Below are 21,254 nucleotides of genomic sequence, written 5' to 3' on the forward strand. Positions count from 1 at the left end.
TAAATATACCATTTCCATGGACAATCAACTAGCAAAGAATAAAAAGGGAAATGAACAAATTATGCTCTTTGATGAACAAATCAATTACATAGGGTTTTTTTTTTGGGTTGCTTTCTTGAACAAATTAAATGACCCATTTTTACGGACAATCAACAAGTAGGGGGGGGGGAGAGGAATGCATTTTCAGGAAAAGAACAACCCAAAGAAAAGAGAGAAACAAACAAGGCCGATGAGGCCCGTTAGGTAGTTGTATGTGGGAAAAGGCCCATATATATGGCGGGGTTTAATTCAGTGTGTTTGGCGGTCTCGGCGGCGAAAAGACCGCGACCTCATAGCCCTACTCTTCAGGCAGATTGTTCTGGTTTCCATATATAAAGGAGCAACACCGCACAAGAGCCTTTTGGGGCCTAAATTCAAATCAAAAGCTATATCCCCAGAGATTACCACTGAGACGGAAATTAGAGGGAGGGAGTGGTACCCTTCACCCCCCAATCTTTATAGATTTGCTCCCATCCCCATTACTCACACTCTCAATTGACAATCGTGAGTGCTCTCTCTTAACCCTAGCATCCTTACATTTTACCTCTCTCTCTCTCTCTCTCCCTGCTCTTCCACTATGCCATGAATTTTGGTTTTCTCACTTTTCTTAGCTATTGAACAACTTCATTGATGCTTTGTTTATGAGTACTCTTTGGTTTCCTTTTTGGCTTTGGCAATAGATGGATAGGTATCAAAGGGTGGAGAAGCCAAAGGCAGAGACTCCAATAAATGAGAACGAGATACGCATTACTACGCAAGGCAGGATGAGGAACTATATTACGTATGCCACCACTCTCCTCCAGGTATTCTCCGATGGCCATATTTCTCGCCTCCTCCTCTCGGGTGGGCTTGATGCTTGGTTAGAAAGCCTCCTCCTCTCGGGCGGGCTTGATGCTTTGTTAGAAAATTTTAGAATTTCAAATATGGGAATGAATATGAAAAATTTAAAATTGACATGTTAAGTGCTGAACTTGATGTGAAGGTTGCTTCCTGAGGGGAAAACAATAGCTCTCTTGAACTATTGGTTTGTAGAATGCCAATGCTTCTTTCTGTCCCTACCATTTATGTTAAGTGTACGTGATATACTCGACCTTGCGAATCATTTCTTCATAAACATCTTATTAACTTCCCTGTCAAGAAGTGGGTGAAAGATCAGTGAAATCTTAATCATTTCGTAGGCTGAATGGCGTCCTGGCATTTAACTAACTTTACCAACCCATTTACTGTCAGATTACCGAACTTGCCCTTCTTTTTCACGGAACTTGCGTTGGAGTAGGATTAATCCTGTTTCACAACTCTTGGTGCGTGTGGTCTAAACCCTAGAAATTGACAAGATGCAATGTTTCTTAAGTTTGACTTGTTTAAACTGGTGGTTGGGCCTTTTGTGAATTCTACTACCTTGCTGCTCTTAGCTTCTGGTTGCACTACTTTATCAATAATGAGTACACTACCTGACTACCTGTGTAGCTAATGTCTCTCTTGATACGTGCCGTTTTAGGGATATATGAAATTGTATTGCTTACCTTTCTTTTCGTTGTGTCCTTAATTTGCACTTTGTGATTGAAATATTATTTAACTTTTAGCTTCATTTTCTAAGTGAAGAAAAAATAAATTCAACAACAGTGGCTTCCATGGATTTGCATGGCGTCTGGGACTGTCCTCAATATTCATGACTGTAAACAGCATGGCTTTCTACAACTTGTTATAGATATATTGACTTCCCAATAGTTAGCTTGTCAAAAGGATATTCATTTTTTTGTCTTTTTTTCCTGCTATAACATACTCTTGTGTAATTTGATATTTACTTTGGATACATAATCTGTTTACATTGATTCTTAGTTAGTGCTAGGTTTTAACTAAGTTGCCATTTTGATAGGGTCCATACTTGCAAGCTTTATCTAGAATCGGCTAATATTTAAATGCTTCCGATATATTTCTCAGTCACATGGATCTTACTTTGGCAGTATGTTTATAGGAGAAAGGGTCCGTGGAAATTGTTCTTAAAGCAATGGGCAGAGCTATCAATAAGACTGTGATGATCACTGAATTGATCAAGGTGAGAGGGCCAGCTTCTGTGTGTTTTATGGGTAAGTGGTTAGATTTTTTTTTTTCTTGCTCTGTGAGCGATCTGTTTCTTTGCTTCAGAGAAGGGTTGTTGGTCTGCATCAAAATACTGCTATTGGATCAACTGACATAACGGATATGTGGGAGCCACTAGAAGAGGGCCTTCTTCCGTATGGAACTGCTAAAACTTTTCATGCTACCCTGACTAATAAATGATTGATTTGTGTCCATGGGATTAACCTTTTTGTTTATTATTGCATCCTCAGTTTGGAGACTACTCGACATGTTTCGATGATCACAATTACTTTGTCAAGGAAAGAACTGGACAAGTCCTCTACAGGGTAAGAACTAGTATAGTGGTATGCAACATTATATTTTGCTGTATCTGATTTATCACTCTCTCGATAGATACAATTGCAACATTATGTTTGTGTCTCACGCACCATGAATTCTCACAGGTTACTTGTCTGCTCTGTGTGTACTGGGTCTCCAAGGAAATATTTGACTGTACTTTGTGCTTATCGATTTCTTTACTGACTTGACATTACTTTTTTCTTTTTTTTCCCCGAACTAATAGGTTGGTGTCAAGGAGAATATGATAGTTTTTAAGATCCGTCCTGTTTGTGAGCTTCTAAATGTTGTTCCTGTTGCTGTAGTTTTAAGTGTTTTCTCTCATGCAGATACCAGCCTCCTCTCCCAGCTGATCAAGTAAAACCTTTGATTGAATATGAAGAGGAAGGAGGTGATTTATTTAATTCTTTTTTTGTTTCAGTAGGCTTGTGTGGCTAATATGACATGGCTTACTAAAATTTGGTCTGCAACAGAGGGCACACCGGTGATGCGAGGAAGAGGACGTGGTCGTGGAAAGGGCAGGGGCAGGGGCAGGGGCAGGGGTAGAGGTATTGCGGACTAATTTGTTGTTCACTTGTTTGATTGGAATTGAATGTAGTATGAGCGTACATATTTGCTTTGTCATATAATTTTTGGGTTCTTAAAACTGCTTTTAAGGAAACAATCTGTTTTGCATGCTTAGGAAATTATAATGGGGGTATGGACTATAATGGAGATGGTTGGGATGGTGGACGTGGCTATGGTGGTAGAGGGCGTGGTCGTGCAAGGGGCCGTACTCTCTGGGGTAGGGGACGGGGCTATGGTGGACAGTCGGTTGGTTATTATGATTATGGGGAATATGATCCTCTGCCTCCCCAACGTGGTAAGCCTTTTCCATGAAATATAGTCTTCTAGCAAATATTATGGTCTCAAAACTGCCCCTCTAGTCTCATATACAAGCAAAAAAAAAAAAAAAAAAATTCTAGCAAATACTGATAAATTGTTATGCCCCTATTGCTTTTAATTTTGGCTTGTACCATATGAGCTGTGGCATAATGATGTGTTGTTTCAAGTTTGTTGAGCTAAATTCATGTGTGCAGTAGTATTTTGGCATTTCATAGTACTGGGAATAGAAACTAACTTTCCTTATTTAAATTCAACCAACTGTTTTTACTTCTATGCAATTGTCTTTTTTTCCTTAAGTTACTGATTTGTATCTCTGTTTTAGTGGTTTGCATCTGACAAATTCCTTCACTTGAAAATGTTAGTAATTCATTTTGAGGCTCTGCAGGTCGTGGTCGTGGAAGGGGAAGGGGCCGTGGACGTGGTCGCATGTTTAGATCAGATGGAGCTGGTAGGGGGGCAGCGGCTTAATTAAGCTGAGTTGTGTTGTCATTATGTATATGTTCAGTTAGAAGAACGGTGGCCTCTTCGCTTTGTTTCCTTGTGAGATCTGCTTATGTTTTCGCATAATTTGGAACGTCAAAGTGTTGCAGCCATCGTCCTTGGTCCTTGCAGTTTTGTCGTCTTAGTTACTTTCCCTATCCTTTGTAGTGTCTCAGGATTTAGTGTTGGCGAAGTTCTGTAGGTTGTGGTTAGATATAATTTATGCGTCTTCTTAGCAATTTTTTCATATCAAAATTGTATAATTTTTTTTTTAAATTAATAGAGAGTATATCAGTGAATTCTTTTTATAGCTGATCTACGGATGTTGAAGGCTTTTCTTCGTCTGTTGGACGGAAATCATGTTCTGATCACTCAGTCCCATGACGACTTGCCTCCCGGGAGTCCCATTTTTGTTAAATGGTGGATTGAGCTCTGGTAATTGAAGAACACATTTGAAGGATAGCACCATTAAACTAGTCCGCATTTATGTGGGTTTTGCATAAACACTAATAACCATTCCCATTCAAACTTTTACGGTTTGAATTGACATCACTTCCGACTTCGTCCAAGTCTCTCTTTTTGTTGCTTATTTCTAATTGCCTCGTTTGGCCAAGAACGAAGCTGCTTCTCATTATTTCTGCATTTAAATTATCAATCGACGAGAATTTCATTACGGGATTCGGCTCCAACATCACTTCATATAATTAATCGTGTTATATCAATTCCTTCGTCTGATTACAAAAAGCAACAATTTTTTTGTTAAAAAAGATTTTAGTTTTTATAATTATGCATTTGGTCAGAAAAGTTTTCTGAATACATGTTTAAGTTTTTTTCTCCACAAGGCAGTCCTTAAGTTGTGGTCAGTCAAAATTTGACCTCAACCCGGATTTTCCTTTGGTGTCGAAAACTTAGCTAGCAAACTCACCTGAATGACTTGGTTTGAAGTCGAGCACTTATTTGTTTTTTTTTTTTCAATTTGAACAAACTTAATCACTTAATATTAATTAATTTGCGTTTTAAATCCACCTATTTTGATTTAGTTAGAAATAATTACATTATGTATATAAATATATGTACTTAAACTCACTTTTTACATCCCTTTCTTTTTGTAGCTGGTCGTTCTTTCAGATTTGGGTAATTTATCTTGAACTCAGTAACTGTACTTTATTATCAATAACTTGTCTTACTTAGTGCTCCATCCTCCATGTCATGCATAAAAACATTTCTAGTTAATTATAAAAGCTTCATCAATAACATTTACTCTTCTCTTTTAAAAAAAAAAAAAAAAACAAAAGCAGCAAGAGTATATAATTGTCCACACACTCTTTGATATATAATTGTCCATACACTCTTTGAACTTTAAGACATGTCCCAATCCTAATGACGTTCTAATACTCAACGTTTTTTGTAAACTTTTTGGTATTAAAAAAGAACTTCCCCTCACCTTATTAAAAGAAAAAAAAGAAGGAAAAAATGTTAATAACCTTTTATTTACAGAACTGAATGGCATTACTTGTGGTATAAATGTATAATAGATTGGCTGACCAGACTAACCTGACAACTCAGATTTATACGACATTAATTATTTCACTTCTTCTAATCATTCTACCAATGAAGAAATTCATCTCTTCGATTTCGTTTCATTTTCCAACTTTCGTTGGAAAGATGGAGGAACAAATTCTGAGTTAGTAATTTTATTTTTGTTGAAAGGAGTTCGTAAAATTAAAACCAAGGCCCTTGATGAATCATTTCACCAAATGTAACAAACAGAAGTTTAAACGCGACTAAAATGGCCGTATGTGATAAAGGACTTCATCGAATTTGAAATGCTGAAAATTTTATGGACCCAATATAATTAAGCTTTTGGAATTGGAATTAAACAAAACATGAGTTAATAACCCACAAGTGTGCTATTTCTAGAAGTGAATTTCTATCTTTAGCACATATCGGGTCAAATATAACACTTCTGACCATTGGATTACACTAAATGGTAATTTCTTTAGTATTTGAACGCGTATGTCAAGTTTAGGGATATAGAATTTGGGAGAAAGGATTGAAATAAGAAACAAAGCCTCAGAACTGGTTTGTGCTTAAAAAGTCACACTGTTTATGATTCCCATTTCATGAGATTGACACATAGCATACCGTCCGTTTTATGAAATGCTTCAGTAATCTGTTATAATGCCATCCCATTGTGTCGCCATATGTGTGCGTGTGGGTGTGTGTAGATAGAAGATCAGGATGTTCAGTTATCTGAGGAGCTAAATTAGATGATAATATTTCATCAGACCACGTAAGTACAACTATTATTCCAACCTACTCCACGCCTGCGACAAAAGAACCGATCATCACCTTAGTGAACTGATAAAAGTATCATGTGGATTTCTCCGCAGATTCATCAAAATCAGACACCGACCTAGTTCCGATTAGCCTTCAACCTCAGTTTGTTTGAATAAACCGTCACAGGTGTTTGAAGTTTTCTTCCTCTTGTATCTGGCGGTTTCAAGCATTAATCGGTGTCGTCGCCATATATATGTGCTCGAGAGATCGATATCTCCGTTGCTTCTTTGTCGCAAGGACCTCTTCTTTCCAAAAAATCTTCTTGATTCTGGCGGGGATTAGACCGCTGAGGGTTTGATCAACCTCCTCTTCTTCGTCAACGAAGCTTCTGCTCCTCTTGCCGATAATGCTGTAATTGTTATCTTCGTCGCTGAGCATCATAAGCTGGTAAGCCGCAGCCAGGTCCGACTCCGTCAGGTCATTGCCGGTGTTATTACCTGAAGAAGATGCTTCTGATTCTGCCATTAGAATCCCGGGATGCACACCGGTAAACTCTTTCCTCAGTTCTTCTTTGAGAAGGTTTTGGCTCTTGCGTATTTGTTTGGCTTTAGATTGATGTGAGAGAGAGAGAGAGAAGACGAGGGAGGGAAACCGGAAGGATATTTCTATGAAGATGACGACCTAATTATTTATATTATTTTATTATTCTATTTTTTTTATTGCGTCTACTCCAGAATAAGTGTGAACCATTGGGCTGATCCGACGGCTTGTGTTTCCATTACCAACTTCGCTTTTTTGAGTAACCGTAGGAGACGTTGAATATGAGGCAATGAGGCAAATCAGAAATGGACCAAGGTTCGTCTTGAAATCAAGAATCAGCCATGCTTTCTCTCTTTCTTGCCTTGGATGACTGATAAATCGCAAGGTCCGCATTAGTTGTTAGACTGCATTCCAGCCGTCGGATTCTTCACCTAATTAAGCATTAGTCAAGGGAGAGTCCATCCAGCGCACTTTCTTCAATTCCTTTCATGAAAAGCTTCAAGTTTGTTAGAGACAAACTTGTTTTCATCAGCAAACTCTCTTTTCTTTTCCTCCGCTGTGCTAGTCCTCTCGCTTGCTATACACGTACCGATCAAAGAAAAATTAATCAATATAAAAGACTACTTGGTTATATCATTTCTTAGGTAAAGCGCTACATCTTTTATGTCAAAAGCAAAAGAACTGAATCTTGAACTTTTTAAGCTTTTTTAAACAAACATCAGTTTATGTATTCTTATTCAAATAGATGTACGTGAGTGTGATTAGTATAACTAGAAACCTAAAGCAATAGAGATATCTACAAATATGCGCAGCAGGAAGGAGAGATCGATGCTGCTATACTTCTGCTAAAACAGAATCATAAACTGTACTTGCAAGGGGCGGAAGTTAAAATGTTCAGAGTTTAGATATTTTTTCTTTTAGTTCTCTATTTATGCACTTTACCGGTGTTAATGCAAGTTTACAATATATTTGGAACTGCTGGTACCGTCAATATTCGTCTCAGGCACCAGAAATCATTTGAGGCTGGGGTTCAAGTCTCCAAATATAGCTGAAAGAAATAACGAAGTTATAAAGAAAACACAATAGTAAACCTGCGAGGGTTTCTTCTTCTCTTGCATGTTCATCGCTTCGTTGCTTCACAGATATTTCGACATATTTACACTTCGCTACCAATGAAATGCTTGTTTAGTTATTTTATGAAGTCTGAAACCTCTCGAAATGCAAGTTAACTAGACGGTTTTCAGTTGCCCCAATAATGTGGTCAGTACTGGTCAGCATTATATTCTTGTCGATATTTACTGCTCATATTATTAATACGTGATAAGCATTCAAATTCAAGCCACCGTTCTGTATGATAACATATTGTTTGTCGAAGCGGCAAATTAAATCTTCTTAGATATGATTACTGGATTCACATATCATCAATAAGACAGTCAGTTAGAGAGTGCAGATACATCTTCGTACGTATATTGATAAGTAAAGCACCATATATATATGAACATATATACACATGGTCTGCTCGCTCGGGATTTGCATGATCATTTATCGTTGCGAAGTTTACGTGCTCATTAATAGCACAAGCGTCAAAACTAGAAGTAGTTGGAGCATCAATTAATTAAAGAGAGCAATCATGACTGAAAGCTTAATTATCATTGCCAACCTTCACTAAATACTGATATGCAATAATTAGAACTTAGGAAAGTTAACTACAATTAACCCCCTCCTGAAATTTGGAGAAGCTTCTTTAGATTAATTAGCAAGCTCAAGCATCCAGCCCGCCCGCAAATTGCTCCCACGCCTCAATCGACACGATCAGCAGACAGTAATCCTGTTAGGGTTTTATTATCTGTAACATTTTATTTTCCGCTGAAGCCTCCGTCTTCGTAAATAGGTGCCGTGGCCTTGTAGATGTTCGCAAGAGAGCGATATTTGGGCTGCTTCGTCGGCCGATGATAAACCTCGTCTTTGCCGAATATCTCCTGGATTTTGGCCAAGGTTGTCTCGCTAATAACTGTTTGCTCAACCTCTTGTTCATGCCGTCCCTTTGCGTTTCTCTTGCTGCTGCTGCCATTGCCAGTGCTAATGCTGTTATCTTCATCGCTGAGCTGAATGAGCTGCTGAGCCGCTACAATTTCAGGTTTCAGGAATCGAAGGTCGGATTGTTCCGCCATTGATCTTGGATCTCTTGAGCCTTTTTTCTGTGTTTCCATGAAATAGCTCTTGCGAAGTTATTATTGGCTGACTTGGTGGAGTGGTGTGTTGTTGGAATGTAAAGCGCGTTTTGAAGCTGCGTGATGTACGAGTACGATTTCTGGGAAGCCCAATCAAAGAACGAGAGAGAGATTGATGAGAAACTGCTTCGTTGGTTCTATGAACATGGCCCGAAAGCTGCCTGAATTTGATGTTTCAGTGTCTCCCCTCTTGTACTTTCCCAAATTGATTGATAACCGTTGGATAGATCCGATCCGTATCAATGACCTGGGGACCGTACTTGATGCGGGGTCGTATATCATCAACTATAAATTCTCTACTTTTTATGCCAAAAGCCCACAGCAGCCCACAACACTCCAGTATTATTATAACAAGTAACATTAAAAATGATTTTAAGAATAATTAGTTATTCATCGTGAATGTAAGAAAAGGATTAGTTCATTTCTTAGCGTCGTGTCTTAAGAGTGTTTAAATGAAACTAAACTATGATTTAAAAAATAACTTCCTAATAATAGATTTAAAAAAATAGATTTTGTAATAGATTTTAGAATAATAGATTTCGAGAATAAATTTTATTAAAAAAATAATTTTGATAAAGTGAGAATATTTGAATGGTTATTGTCAAAATATTTTTTCATGTGCAAATTACTAAAAATGACATGAATTAATATGATATTTTTATAAAAAAAATATTTTTATTTTTATTTCTCTTTGAAATAATAAATTGTATGTGAAAAAATATATGATTAATACTACTTCCAGTCTTATTATAAGGGATAATTAAATATTTAATTTGATTATTAATATAATACCCCAATCTATTTTGTTTTATACATTTATCCATTTTGTATATCTTAAATCATGGTTTTATACCATCAAAAGTTATAAAAAAAATTTTACATTATAAAAAATCATTGTTTTATACCCCAAAACATGGTTTTTAATTCAAAATTAATTTTGTATAAAATTATGTTATTTGGTTATTTTCTTTCAAACTATGGTTTTCAGTGAAAAATGATTTTACAAAAAATTGACATGCTTGGATGGTTAGATTCTCAAACCATAAATTGCTTGCTACCCAAGCAGGTTTTAGATATGAAGGTAGACATTTTTTCATCTAGGTGTTTTTTTTGCAGGACTGTTTTGTTTAAATTCCTGACGTAATATAAAAAAACGTTTTCAACATTGAATTGAATATAACGCTGAAGAAAAGGAGACCCGACCTTAGTGCGCCATTGCATATAAAACAATTACGTTTTATATAAAATGTTTTGTGGAAAAATGTTTGCAGGAGCACGACAAAATAAAATTGCAAATCTATAATGCATTCTTCTTTTGCTATTGCGACATTACACTATCAAAGTAAGAATAAAGTCATAGGATTCATGAAAAACTGGTATGATGTTTAAGATAAAAATAAAGAATAACGCATTTTTCATAATTTAAACACCATTATAAAATTATAAAAATATAGAGTTTGAATTCACAGTTTACAAATTGTTTTAAGGGAAGCATGTGGTGTAATTTGAGTCACAACGCCCTGACTTTTAAGGTCATGAGAAAGTTGGAAGGGGGGGAAAAAAATGCCTGGACTACCCCATAATCAGTCAACAAAGCGAACCAAATAAAGTCACCAGCGGAATATGTCAATTCGAAATCTTTTAATGGGAGAAATGGAAATAACTCAGAAACAACAAATGGAGAACGCTTCTTTTTTTTTCCCCCCTAACCTTTGGAAATAAGAAATGAAAAGGCCCTTGCTATAATGGGTAAACTCTTTAGTCCAAAAATGGCTCAAAAACAACAATGAATTAGGATTAGGTTAGGTGGCATGAGATTGAAATCCATTTAAGTTCAAGGGGAAATAATTGGATGGGATTTTGTTATTATAAGCCCGGTTGAGTCTAAAATATTTTTCCTTATCTTTTGAGCCAATTTCCACACAGGAATGAATCTTTTATCTAACTAAATGAAAAATACTTCAATTGCAGAGGGGCTAAACATGGAAGTGGAGAAGTAGAATCTTTCAACTTTTTGTTCGCAATCACTTCTATTCTCTTTCGGCAAGGCTTTCGCTGGTTTGGTTGACTAAAGCCATTTCCAAACCTTTATTTCTTTAAAAGGAATTTTGTCTTGGTTCGCTGTTTTCTGTTTCTGACACGCGCTTTGCCTGACGTTAAGGAATAGGGTTGCAGTGCTTGGACACCTCTTTCACCGCGTCCCACACATTTAGAGTAATTAAAGCAACGGAGACTCTGACCAGTCAATACAATAATTCGTGCATCAAAGCGCTTTGAATTGATGAATGACGTAAACTAGGGGACTTCATTCACAGTTTCCCAAGCTTCTTTCAAGTTAATAGCTTATTACCATAAAACCCACGATCTCTGCTCGTGGCAGTTGCTTAGGTATTCAGATTCTGCCATCTCCAACAAGAAAAATCAGGAATTTGCAGAAAGGAACGAGTTAAGAAAGCAATGTGAAGGAAGATGGATCGGGTATCCTGTTGATCATAGAGAAGAGGATGCACAGCACAGGTGTTTCCTGCGCTCCTTCTCATCAAAAGTTGGCGCCGCCATGGTCCAACGTCCGTAGAATACCCAACTACGCATACCCTACAACCAAGTTCCTACTCGAGCCCCCGTGATAAGCATCGGGGTCCCCACGCCGCAAAGATCAGAAAGCCTCCTGTTCAGTTTACAGAGCAGAGCATTTGATTGAGCATCGATGCTCGGAAGAGGACTAAAAAGTGGGATCTGGGACGAACAAGAACATCCATACACGTTGGTATTACGGATGAAAAAGATACATGAGCAGTCTTCAAGGTCTTAAACAAGAACCATACCTTGAAACAGGACAACTAATTTAAGATTAAAGACCCCTTCATTTTGACGAGGGAATAATTTATCATTCAATGCTCTTCTATAAGAATACATAAAAGCTGGATAAAGAATGACGCCAACAAAATAACACAGAAATGTAATCAAAGAATAAATGGAAAAACCTCCTATCACAGGTAACAATGTGTCGTCCTCCCTTCCCCTTCCTCTTTATCTACACACCCCAAAAATACAACTTTAATCCAACAATTCGTGCAATATTACCACGCGTGTTGTATCAAGTGAAATTGCTTCTTCCTCCACGCTGTGTCTAGCTGGACCACGGCTTCAGCCTTTTATTCATGACTCGTCACAATTCAATCCACAAATTTCTAACACAGGTCCGTCTCTCGAAACAAATGGGTTGATTCGAACCCACATAAGAGTTAAGATGGAAGCCAGCAGGATTGACCAGACCAATACGATAGTCGGCATCCGGTCTTGCTTTCCCAGCAAACCCTTCAGGAATGGGTACAGATGGAGGATGACCCAGAGGGCAAAGAATAACCTTCCGAAGAGGGGGCCCCATGAGTCATACCCATTGTTTATGGCATCTGAGACACCAACCACAACCCCAACAATATTTATGATCAATAATGTAGTAGGAGGGATTAAGAGTGAAGTCCACTTGAAGATGTAGAGCTCTGAAAATTCTCCATCATCAGCAGCTTTCGATGTAACAGTGAAATTTGTGTCCACACCAGCCAAAACCTTCAGTAAACCCTGGAAGAGTGCAAAAAGATGAGAAGAAACACCTCCAATAACCCAGAATTGTTCATTTCTCCACCAATCATCTATGCCGACACCACCCCACTGCATCTCAAGAATACCAGTTGCTGCAATGGATATGAAGAGGGCCATGAAGATAAGACTGGCGTAGTTGCTAATCTGCATATTAAGAGAGATAAAACTGCAGGTTAGTAACCATGTGTGCCCTTCCGGCTTATCATATGAAGTAAAACCCGTAAGCTCAAGGAGTTTCTTTCTTCATCAACAAAAGAACTTAAATATTGCAAGCAATACCTCAGGCACTATAAATTTTCCAGTCAGAAGGCATATAGCTGGTAGAGTACAGTAAACAAGCAACGGAAGGGAAGTCCATGGATACACAACGGAATTGATATAAGAAAATCGCTCCAACCAGTTTAACCCACCACCATAGCCATACCAGATTGGGCAATGTCTGCTCAAGAAAATCTCAACAGAACCAAGTGCCCACCGAAGAACCTGGTGTAGACGATCTGATAGGTTTATGGGAGCTGACCCTTTGAATGCAGGCCGCTTAGGTATGCAATAAACAGATCTCCAACCATGGCAGTGCATTTTAAATCCAGTCAAGATATCCTCCGTGACAGAGCCATATATCCAACCAACCTGATGATGGGTCAAAAAATTTTAGGATCAAGATAGTTGATGAGAAAATGCATATATGTTTTTCCATTACTCTTCAGCACATACCTCTTTTCCCCATTCAGTTTTGTCTTCATAGCCACAGCTGATGACCTGGATAGCTTCTTTTAGAAGAGATGAACGACTGACATTTGGTGCAAGTCCCCCATTTTCCAGAAGGGTGGAGCCTACAAACACAGGGGATTGCCCAAATCTCTTCTCCAACTTCATTTGAGTCAAATTAGTTGAGTTATCACCCTTAGCTCCTGCCCAAAAAATCATAAAATAAAAACTCCATCACTATCTTTCTAACTTCACAAATGTTCAGATTGCAAGAATCGCAGTTCTAAAGATCCACCTCCAATTCCCTCCTCAATGTTTTCTAGTGCATGTATCTGCTTCGATGCATCCCCAAGCTTCACCTTCTTCTTTGTCTCCTTTTTGGACTTCCCATTCTTTTTCTTTCTAAAGCAGCAGCAAAGGCAGCAACACCATTTTGGCCAGCAGTTGCATGTTTTGCTGGGCCGCTTCTTCTTGGCAGGTGCATCATATCCATAGAGTGCTTGCCTTCTGAAAACACACCCAGTTCCAACATAAATTGGTCCTTGCAAGCCATCCAATCCTTTCATGTTGATCTGTTTTCAATTGAAAAATTAGTGATTTCCAAAATAAATAGGTAAAGAAAATAGTGAAACAGGCAATGCCACAGGAAAAATAGAACTTACATCAAAAAATACAACATTTCTGTTAGAGTATCGGTCATGGCGATCAATTCCATCAAATCTCTGAGGGAATTGCACGTAGCATACTTTTTTCCCAGATTGAGGGTCCATCATAAAACACATAGCTTCTCTAAGCGCCTTGCTATTGTTAATGTAGTGATCACAATCAACATTCAAAAGATAAGGTGCATTTGAGAGGATTGCTGACACTCGTACCTTCACATATTGTAGTTAGAAAAACATGTCATCCAAGGTACTAGATCATCAACTGCACGAGTTCAAGAATCTTAATAATTTGATACTTACAAGAGCATTCATAGCCCCAGCCTTTTTGTGATGATCAAATCCTGGTCTCTTTTCTCGTGAAACATAAATCAAGCGAGGCAGCTCATTGCCTTCAACATCAGGAACACCATCCTGACCGAGGAATACCTGTTAAAAAAAAACAAAAAAACAAAAAAAAGAACGTCACTTTCATTTCCTGCTTCACATGCAGCATGATAGGAAGAATTCAGTCCACTAATAATGTGAAGATGGGCTTAAGCTAGTCTAATTGGATTCCAAGGAGGCGGGTCAGCACTAAGCAAGGGGCTTCAACAACTAAGACATCTCTTTCAATGTCACTAAAGACAAGAGTCCTAGTGATAAACCATAATCCAAGAAACAGGAAAGCAATCAACGACTCAGCAGGGCCCAATAATTTCAACCACCATCACATTAAACAAACAAGATTGCACCAGTTAAAAAGACACAGCATATTACCTGAATCATGCCAGGATGATCTCTCACATTATTTCCAGGCCAAGGAGTCCCATCCTGCATGGTCCATCCATCCTCAGGAACCTTCTGTGCTGTTGCTACCAAACTGTTTATCCTCACCTTGAATTCTTCATATTCCCTCTGTAATACCCAGGAAAGACACGGTCGTGAGTCAAACGTTTCATATTGTTTGCAAATATTAAGCATAAAAAGCAATTTATTTATAAATAAAAGGGTAAAAAGTTTCATACCTTCATTGCTCTCCTTTCCCTGACAAATGCTTGATGTACTTTATTTTTCAGATAGTCAATCTTCTGACAAAAGTACCATTCTGGGGCTCGGGGCTCAATATTGTATTTCTTACAAAAAGGGACCCATTTTCTAGCAAATTCAGATGTCTCAGAAAGCGCTTCAAAAGTGAGCATGGCAGCACCATCATCAGAGACATAGCAAGACACTTTATCAACCGGATAATCAACGGCAAGGATGGAAAGCACAGTGTTTGCAGTTATTAGCGGAGGTTCTTTTGAGGGATCAACAGTACTGACAAATACGTCAACACTGGATAACTCAGAAGGCTTTCCTTCTTTTTCATACCTGCACCCATGCAAAAAGCCAATACTGAGAAGCACACTACGATTGAGCAAGAAAAGGTAGAATGGCATAGGCCAGGCACATTAGCGATCAGACGAAATTACAAATAAGGAAACAAAAGGCACTGGCCATGGTCACACCAATTACCTAAGTGATAGCCGATCAAGGTATGTTTCTCGCTGTATTGGGTACCACTTTGGAAACTGATCCATAATCCAGGATACAGCAAACCATATTTCACATATGACTGATGTCAACCACAGGGCATATGCATCATTGACTGGATGGAGAATTCTATAATGGAAAAAAAGCCCTAGAATCACAAGACGGAGCATTATAATCATTCTGTATGGATTTATCTTGCTTGAAGGAATTGGAAGCTTCCGTGATAGTGGTTGCCTGCCTTCATCCATCCTGATAAAATACATTGAGAAAATCATATTAACAAACAAAAATAAATGACAAGAAATGTGCCGCACAGAATTAGAAAAAATTGAGAAATGACATATAAATCCTACACTCATTAACATTTAAATGATCCAACCACAAAACCTAAAAGCCAACAAAGTAATTATCTCTACCAAATCCAATGGGCTGTATAGCTTGTAATGGCAAGAATTACGGAACGTAGATTCAGAGACATACATTGGCAAATCAGAGTCATCCAACTCATCACCAAAGTTTCCTCCGTTATTTCCTTCATGCTTCACCACCTGGAGTTTGTCACCCTGCCTCTTCTTCCAATCCTCCATCCGGTCTTTCCAACGCACACTTCCATACCCATATACTGCAAGGTCTTTGTTTGGAGCCATAGGCCTAGGTTGCACTATGATAGCAGAAACATCAGCATCGCAAACTCTCGGTATAAACAGATAACATGAAAGGTAGAAATGCAAACAAACAATGTTACAAGACTTACAAGGAATAGATGGATCATTATAGGGCATGGGATGAACTCTATTTGCATGATTCATAAATGGAGGAACAATTAGAGCATGTCGATCAGAAGATATCTCTGAGTCCTATCATCATAGAAAAATAGTGTCATGCAGCAATTTCTATGACCAGTGTGCAACAAAACACACTTCAAAGGAAAAAGGCAATGTTACAAAAAGGAAAGCTTGCAGATTTACCTCCTCCCCATATGTCAAGAGAGGAATTTCAGAATTAAGAGAGGATTCATGTTCCAAATTTCCAGGGATTCCAGACAGGGTTGATTCAGACATTGGGTGTGGGCCCAAAGCATCAGGGTCCCCATAATCAAATTCATTGTCCAAATCATCAATGTCATCCTCATCTTCATCACCTTCAACCCTTGGACTACCTGCAATCCATTTGTTGGTTAAAGAACATCCATAAGGGAAGTGCTTAGAAAAGTCAAAGACAAAAAAAAACAACTACAATTTCACCTTTGATGCGCTTGTATCTGGTTTTACACTGTGGACAAGCCTGATTTCCCTCCCTTCTTTCATACTCGTAGCAGGGCCGACAAACAGGGAAAGCACATTCATTACAAGCAACAAAGGGCTCCCCGTCCACCGTAATCTCTATCTCATCCCCACAAATCTGACATATTTGTCCACTTAACTCTTGGACAGACTTAATCTGAACAGAAGAAACCAATAAAGGAAAATGTCACATGAACCTGATATTCATATGCACAATTCCAAGTATAACATGCCCAAAGCATACTGCATTAACAAAAATATACCCTTTGAAAAAATTATGAATCTAAGTACTTCGTCAGTTGCACAGATGCGCTCATTAGTAATTTCAATGTGAATGAAAAGTAAACCATACATGACCATAAAATCTTATCAATTCGTAGAAAAAGAAAGGCAATTCTTCAACCCTTATCAATCAATTATGCTTTTAGGCATATATAAACCTATTACCATAAATGTTCAATCGTCGTCTACCACATAATTCAGAAGGGTCAAAACCGTAGCACAATCAATTAAAAGAGACGGACGTAAGCAATCTAGAATGACCTATTAAAAGAAAAAAAACACAATTGACTGAATAAAAGTGACTCCTAGCTGCATAAAGGAAGCACCCCCTCTCAACTGTAACATGAATAAGAAAGTAAGCACGAAAGCTTCATCAAAATATAAAAGCCTTTTGGGGACGCCATTTTCGTTGAGAAGTAATGATAGTCATAAGGGATACGAAGCAGACGCCGAGAATCGAGATGACCATGAACCGTTAATGAACCAAGGCAAAGAGGGGGAAAAAAAAAACGGGGCAAATAATTTTCGTTCGATTTTCGTTCGTGACTAGGATCAGAAGAAAAATTACTCAACAATCGTAGGGGGAAAATGTCTTAGAAACCTGACATCCTGTCTTCCATCAAACCAAAAAAAAGTCATAAAAGACTGAAATGCAAATGGATATCCAGCCATCGTCGATAAATAACAATAAAAGTTTCCTGGGCAGCTTACCCGTCCATTCTCATCCGCATTGATCAGGACGAACTCATTCCTGTTGTGAGAACCAGCTATGAGTCGTCCTCCGGTGTGCATCACTGACAGCTCTCTAGGTCAACAAGTCTCAAGTCGTCAAATCAAGACGCCCAAATTGGAAACCAATATTCTTCTGAGACTACCCCCACCTGTGGCTCAGATCCGCTATCGCATTGGATGAGACGGTCCAGTACATCAAGCATCACAAAAAAGCCAGACCTCTCATAAGGAAAATCTACAGGATCGAAAATGACTGTTCATCATAAAAGAGATACAAGGAAAAAAAAAAACTCTGGAGGTGCGCTGCTATCAGGATTCATTCACAACCCAAGTCTCCAGTCTCGTTTGTGACCGGACTGGTCCTAGTCTATGGCGAAATTGAGAAAGAGAAGGGGGGCAGGGAGGCAGTGAGTACAAAGAGATGAGGGTTGAGAGTGTGTGGAAACGAAGACTCGTAAGAGAGGAGGAGACACAAAGAAAGGAGGGGACAGAGACAGAGAGATCGAGAAACAATGAATTGAGAGGGATTAAAAAAGGGCAAAATACAGCAAATTTTTCTTAATTGAGTTGGGTGGGGCCCAGATGACGGTGGTGGCGCCGGGTGATGCACCCACCGGAGTTTGGTGAGAAATACTTTTCCCCACTCAGTATTAAAACTTGGAAAACGAAAATTGTGGATAATTTTTCTAAGCCCAGAAAATGTTAACTGTCGGCAGCAAACTCTAAATAGTAGCTTTCCTGTCGTCTTCTTGAGCTGATTGGAAATGTCGAGAACTAAACAACGTGCGTCGAGAGTCACTCTGTTTTCCACTGATTAGCAGCGAAACTACAACTACGGCGAGTCGCGGAGATACGAAGAGGGAGAGGAGATAGGAAGCGCGAAGTTGGATCCGCTCGCGCGGCGTAGATCGTGTCTTTTTAGCTCTCTCTCTCTACCCTGTACCGAACGGATACAGATCAGTGATTACTCGATTTCATACTCGGATGCGGATTCGTTACATGCTACTCCCGAATTCTATTTTTTATTTTTTTGTTAGACATTTTTTTTACTCGCCGCTGTTTGTTGTCTGATCTCGCTATCTAATAAAAGTCAACAGTAATTAGCTGTCTCCTTTCCTACTTCATTCATTCTTTTACTTTCTTTTTTTTTGGGCATTATGGGCTCTTCATATCTACAAATAATTTTGAATTCGTAATCACATTTCAGGCCACGAGAATTTAATTGTATTTGCCTGTTGCACATAAAAAGGAAGACTATCATCTGCAAAGGAACCTCGATAGAGGTCGAGATTATAGGTTTAATTAATAAAGTAATGAGCTAATTATATTGGGTTTGGTCATAATGGGTTCCTTACCATTGAAAATGAAAACGTGCCATTCGCTTTATTTGTCAATGGCAGAGATTGGTTTGCCGCACATGCTAAGGACGGTTGATGCTGTTTGACTGAGTATTTTATATGATCAAACCATATTATAGGAATTTTTTTAATAATTTTATAACTTAGTGACATAAATACTCTAAATATATTATACGGCGTATTGAGACGAAATTGTACAGAAATTCAGTTTTTTCCCCGGTGATATGTACAAGGAGATGGCGACGCTTCAACCAAGATATATGATACTAAAACTTGATCAGTTTAACAAAACAGAAAAAGGAATAAATGTGTGTAAATATCGGATCGGACCGGTCAGGTCAGATCGGAATCCAGTGAACTAGTCAACTGGCCTATATGATCAACCCCTGTAAACCAGAAAAATGACCCAGAGTGATTCAATCCAACCCGAGAGTAACCCAGTCCAATCCGATTGGTTTGGTGGATTAACCCGGTTGCCTCTTTCTTTTTTTTTATTTTAAATAATACTATATTTGGTCATTAATACAATACTTTATTTGACTTTTATTTTGCTCCTAAATAAAAAATCTAAATTTACTTTGTTTCTCATATTTATCCATTCTGACTAATAAACTTGAGTAGCAGGGATATTTTAGGAAAGATAACACGTATTTATTACAAATAACTAATTTAACTTATTTTCTTAATTTACTCAAACTAGTCAACTATATTTAAGACCGGAGGTAGTATTTTGATGAATTTTTGTCTTTATTTTTTTGGATAGTTGATAATTCTTACTTGGGATTGAAGGAATATGGGAAAGAATATTTTGTTATCATATATCTATTTTGATATCTTGCTTGGATCAATACCTGATTTTAAATATATGAGGTTATGATTTCAATTTGTCAAGGAATTACATAAAAGATTGGAAAGAAATTGTAAGTATATGATTATTTTATCAGTAATTCAATGTACTAAATTGATATTTTGTTCTATGATGGTTTGATGAAATTTATATTTTTTTATTTTTTTATTTTTATCAGGTTAGCTTCGATCTAACTAGCTAACTTTTAACCCATTATCTCGACCGATTTAATTACCAATCCGGTTTTTAAATATTTTGGATGCAACAATGCTTACATACACGAGTTTTTTTTTGGGCCAATCATATACAAGTATATTGAATCGACTGGTCAGATCCGGAATTATAAACGGTCGAACCGTTCGGGTCCACAGTTTATTGATCATGAGCTCTGAATGATCCTATTCGTGATGTTTAACCAAGTGACATGAGCTGGCCAACCTCTCCATAATTATTACTCCCTTTAAATATTATGGGTTCCAAACAAATAATGAAATCACCTTTTTGCTCTTGTCATCATCGTTATCTCACAAACTAAACAAACCCACTATTTCTCAGGAGTAAGAAGAGGGAAGAAAATAAAATATCAAGTGTATTCTTCTTAATTCAAATGATGCAATAACCACATTCACCACTCATATAAATGTGGGATGTTTTGTATATTTAAATAATAATTATTATTGACTAATATATTCACCACATGCACAAACGAACCATAATTTTAAGAAAAACCGTAAAAAAAAGACCACCAAAATAAAAAAATTACAAATAAGAATCCGTTACAATATTAATATGTCTTCTGATAACAATAATATTGGCTTTGAATAAATAAATCCTTATGGCAATGTTTTAATTTCAACGGTTTTTTTTTTTTTCATTTTCCTTAATTGTAATCGGCAGGCACCGTAATGAATGGGGTGCTGCTTTTTGTGGACCCCGTGAGAGAGAGAGAGAGAGAGAGATTGTGTGTGTTTGGGTACGCTGGTTTTGTTGAATGAATTAATTAATAGCAGTACATGAGCATGGAATAATGTGTCAGTTTTGGTGCCACATGGGCATTCCGCTGTCGGTGGCATTACATAATTCTCAATTTCCAATAGAGTCCTTGTCCTGATTTTATAAAAAGATCGCCCCACAGTCAAGCACACTGCATCCTTAAATAATTATTTTATAAATATAAAAAAATTAGTTAAATTAGTAATAAGTGTTATGTTTTTTAAAATATCCTTATTAATTATATACATTAGAATTAAAACTCTTTAATACGTGGGATCATCGTATACAGATTACTTTGGAAAAAATGAGTAGTATGAAAAATAAAGTGAATTGAAATCTTATATTTAAGATTAAATCGAATATCTAAATAATTCTTATATTTAAGATTAGAGGTAGTATCA

General features: G+C 37.6%; 2 protein-coding genes across 2 annotated transcripts; one reads left to right on the top strand and one right to left on the bottom strand.

Annotated features, from left to right (window-relative positions):
• The first annotated feature begins 383 nt into the window (after positions 1-383).
• LOC114723898 (protein FAM98B) lies at positions 384-4,179 on the top strand. Its single transcript, XM_028910148.1, has 9 exons — positions 384-543; positions 720-842; positions 2,015-2,095; positions 2,185-2,273; positions 2,370-2,444; positions 2,784-2,845; positions 2,928-3,002; positions 3,137-3,316; positions 3,725-4,179. The coding sequence occupies exons 2-9, from the start codon at positions 720-722 to the stop codon at positions 3,805-3,807; spliced, it is 768 nt and encodes a 255-aa protein (XP_028765981.1). The 5' UTR covers positions 384-543; the 3' UTR covers positions 3,808-4,179.
• A 7,435-nt stretch (positions 4,180-11,614) lies between these two features.
• LOC114723889 (cellulose synthase A catalytic subunit 6 [UDP-forming]) lies at positions 11,615-17,715 on the bottom strand. Its single transcript, XM_028910136.1, has 14 exons — positions 17,635-17,715; positions 16,603-16,798; positions 16,327-16,517; positions 16,113-16,215; positions 15,839-16,019; positions 15,341-15,607; positions 14,851-15,196; positions 14,603-14,740; positions 14,147-14,272; positions 13,844-14,056; positions 13,477-13,753; positions 13,188-13,384; positions 12,753-13,103; positions 11,615-12,617 (listed from the first exon to the last, which is right to left on the bottom strand). The coding sequence occupies exons 1-14, from the start codon at positions 17,713-17,715 to the stop codon at positions 12,030-12,032; spliced, it is 3,255 nt and encodes a 1,084-aa protein (XP_028765969.1). The 3' UTR covers positions 11,615-12,029.
• Between the last annotated feature and the right edge of the window lie 3,539 nt (positions 17,716-21,254).

The sequence above is a fragment of the Neltuma alba genome, unplaced genomic scaffold, assembly GCF_004799145.2.
Source record: "Neltuma alba isolate B1F8T4 unplaced genomic scaffold, ASM479914v2 tig00012161_pilon, whole genome shotgun sequence".
Lineage (NCBI taxonomy): Eukaryota > Viridiplantae > Streptophyta > Magnoliopsida > Fabales > Fabaceae > Neltuma > Neltuma alba.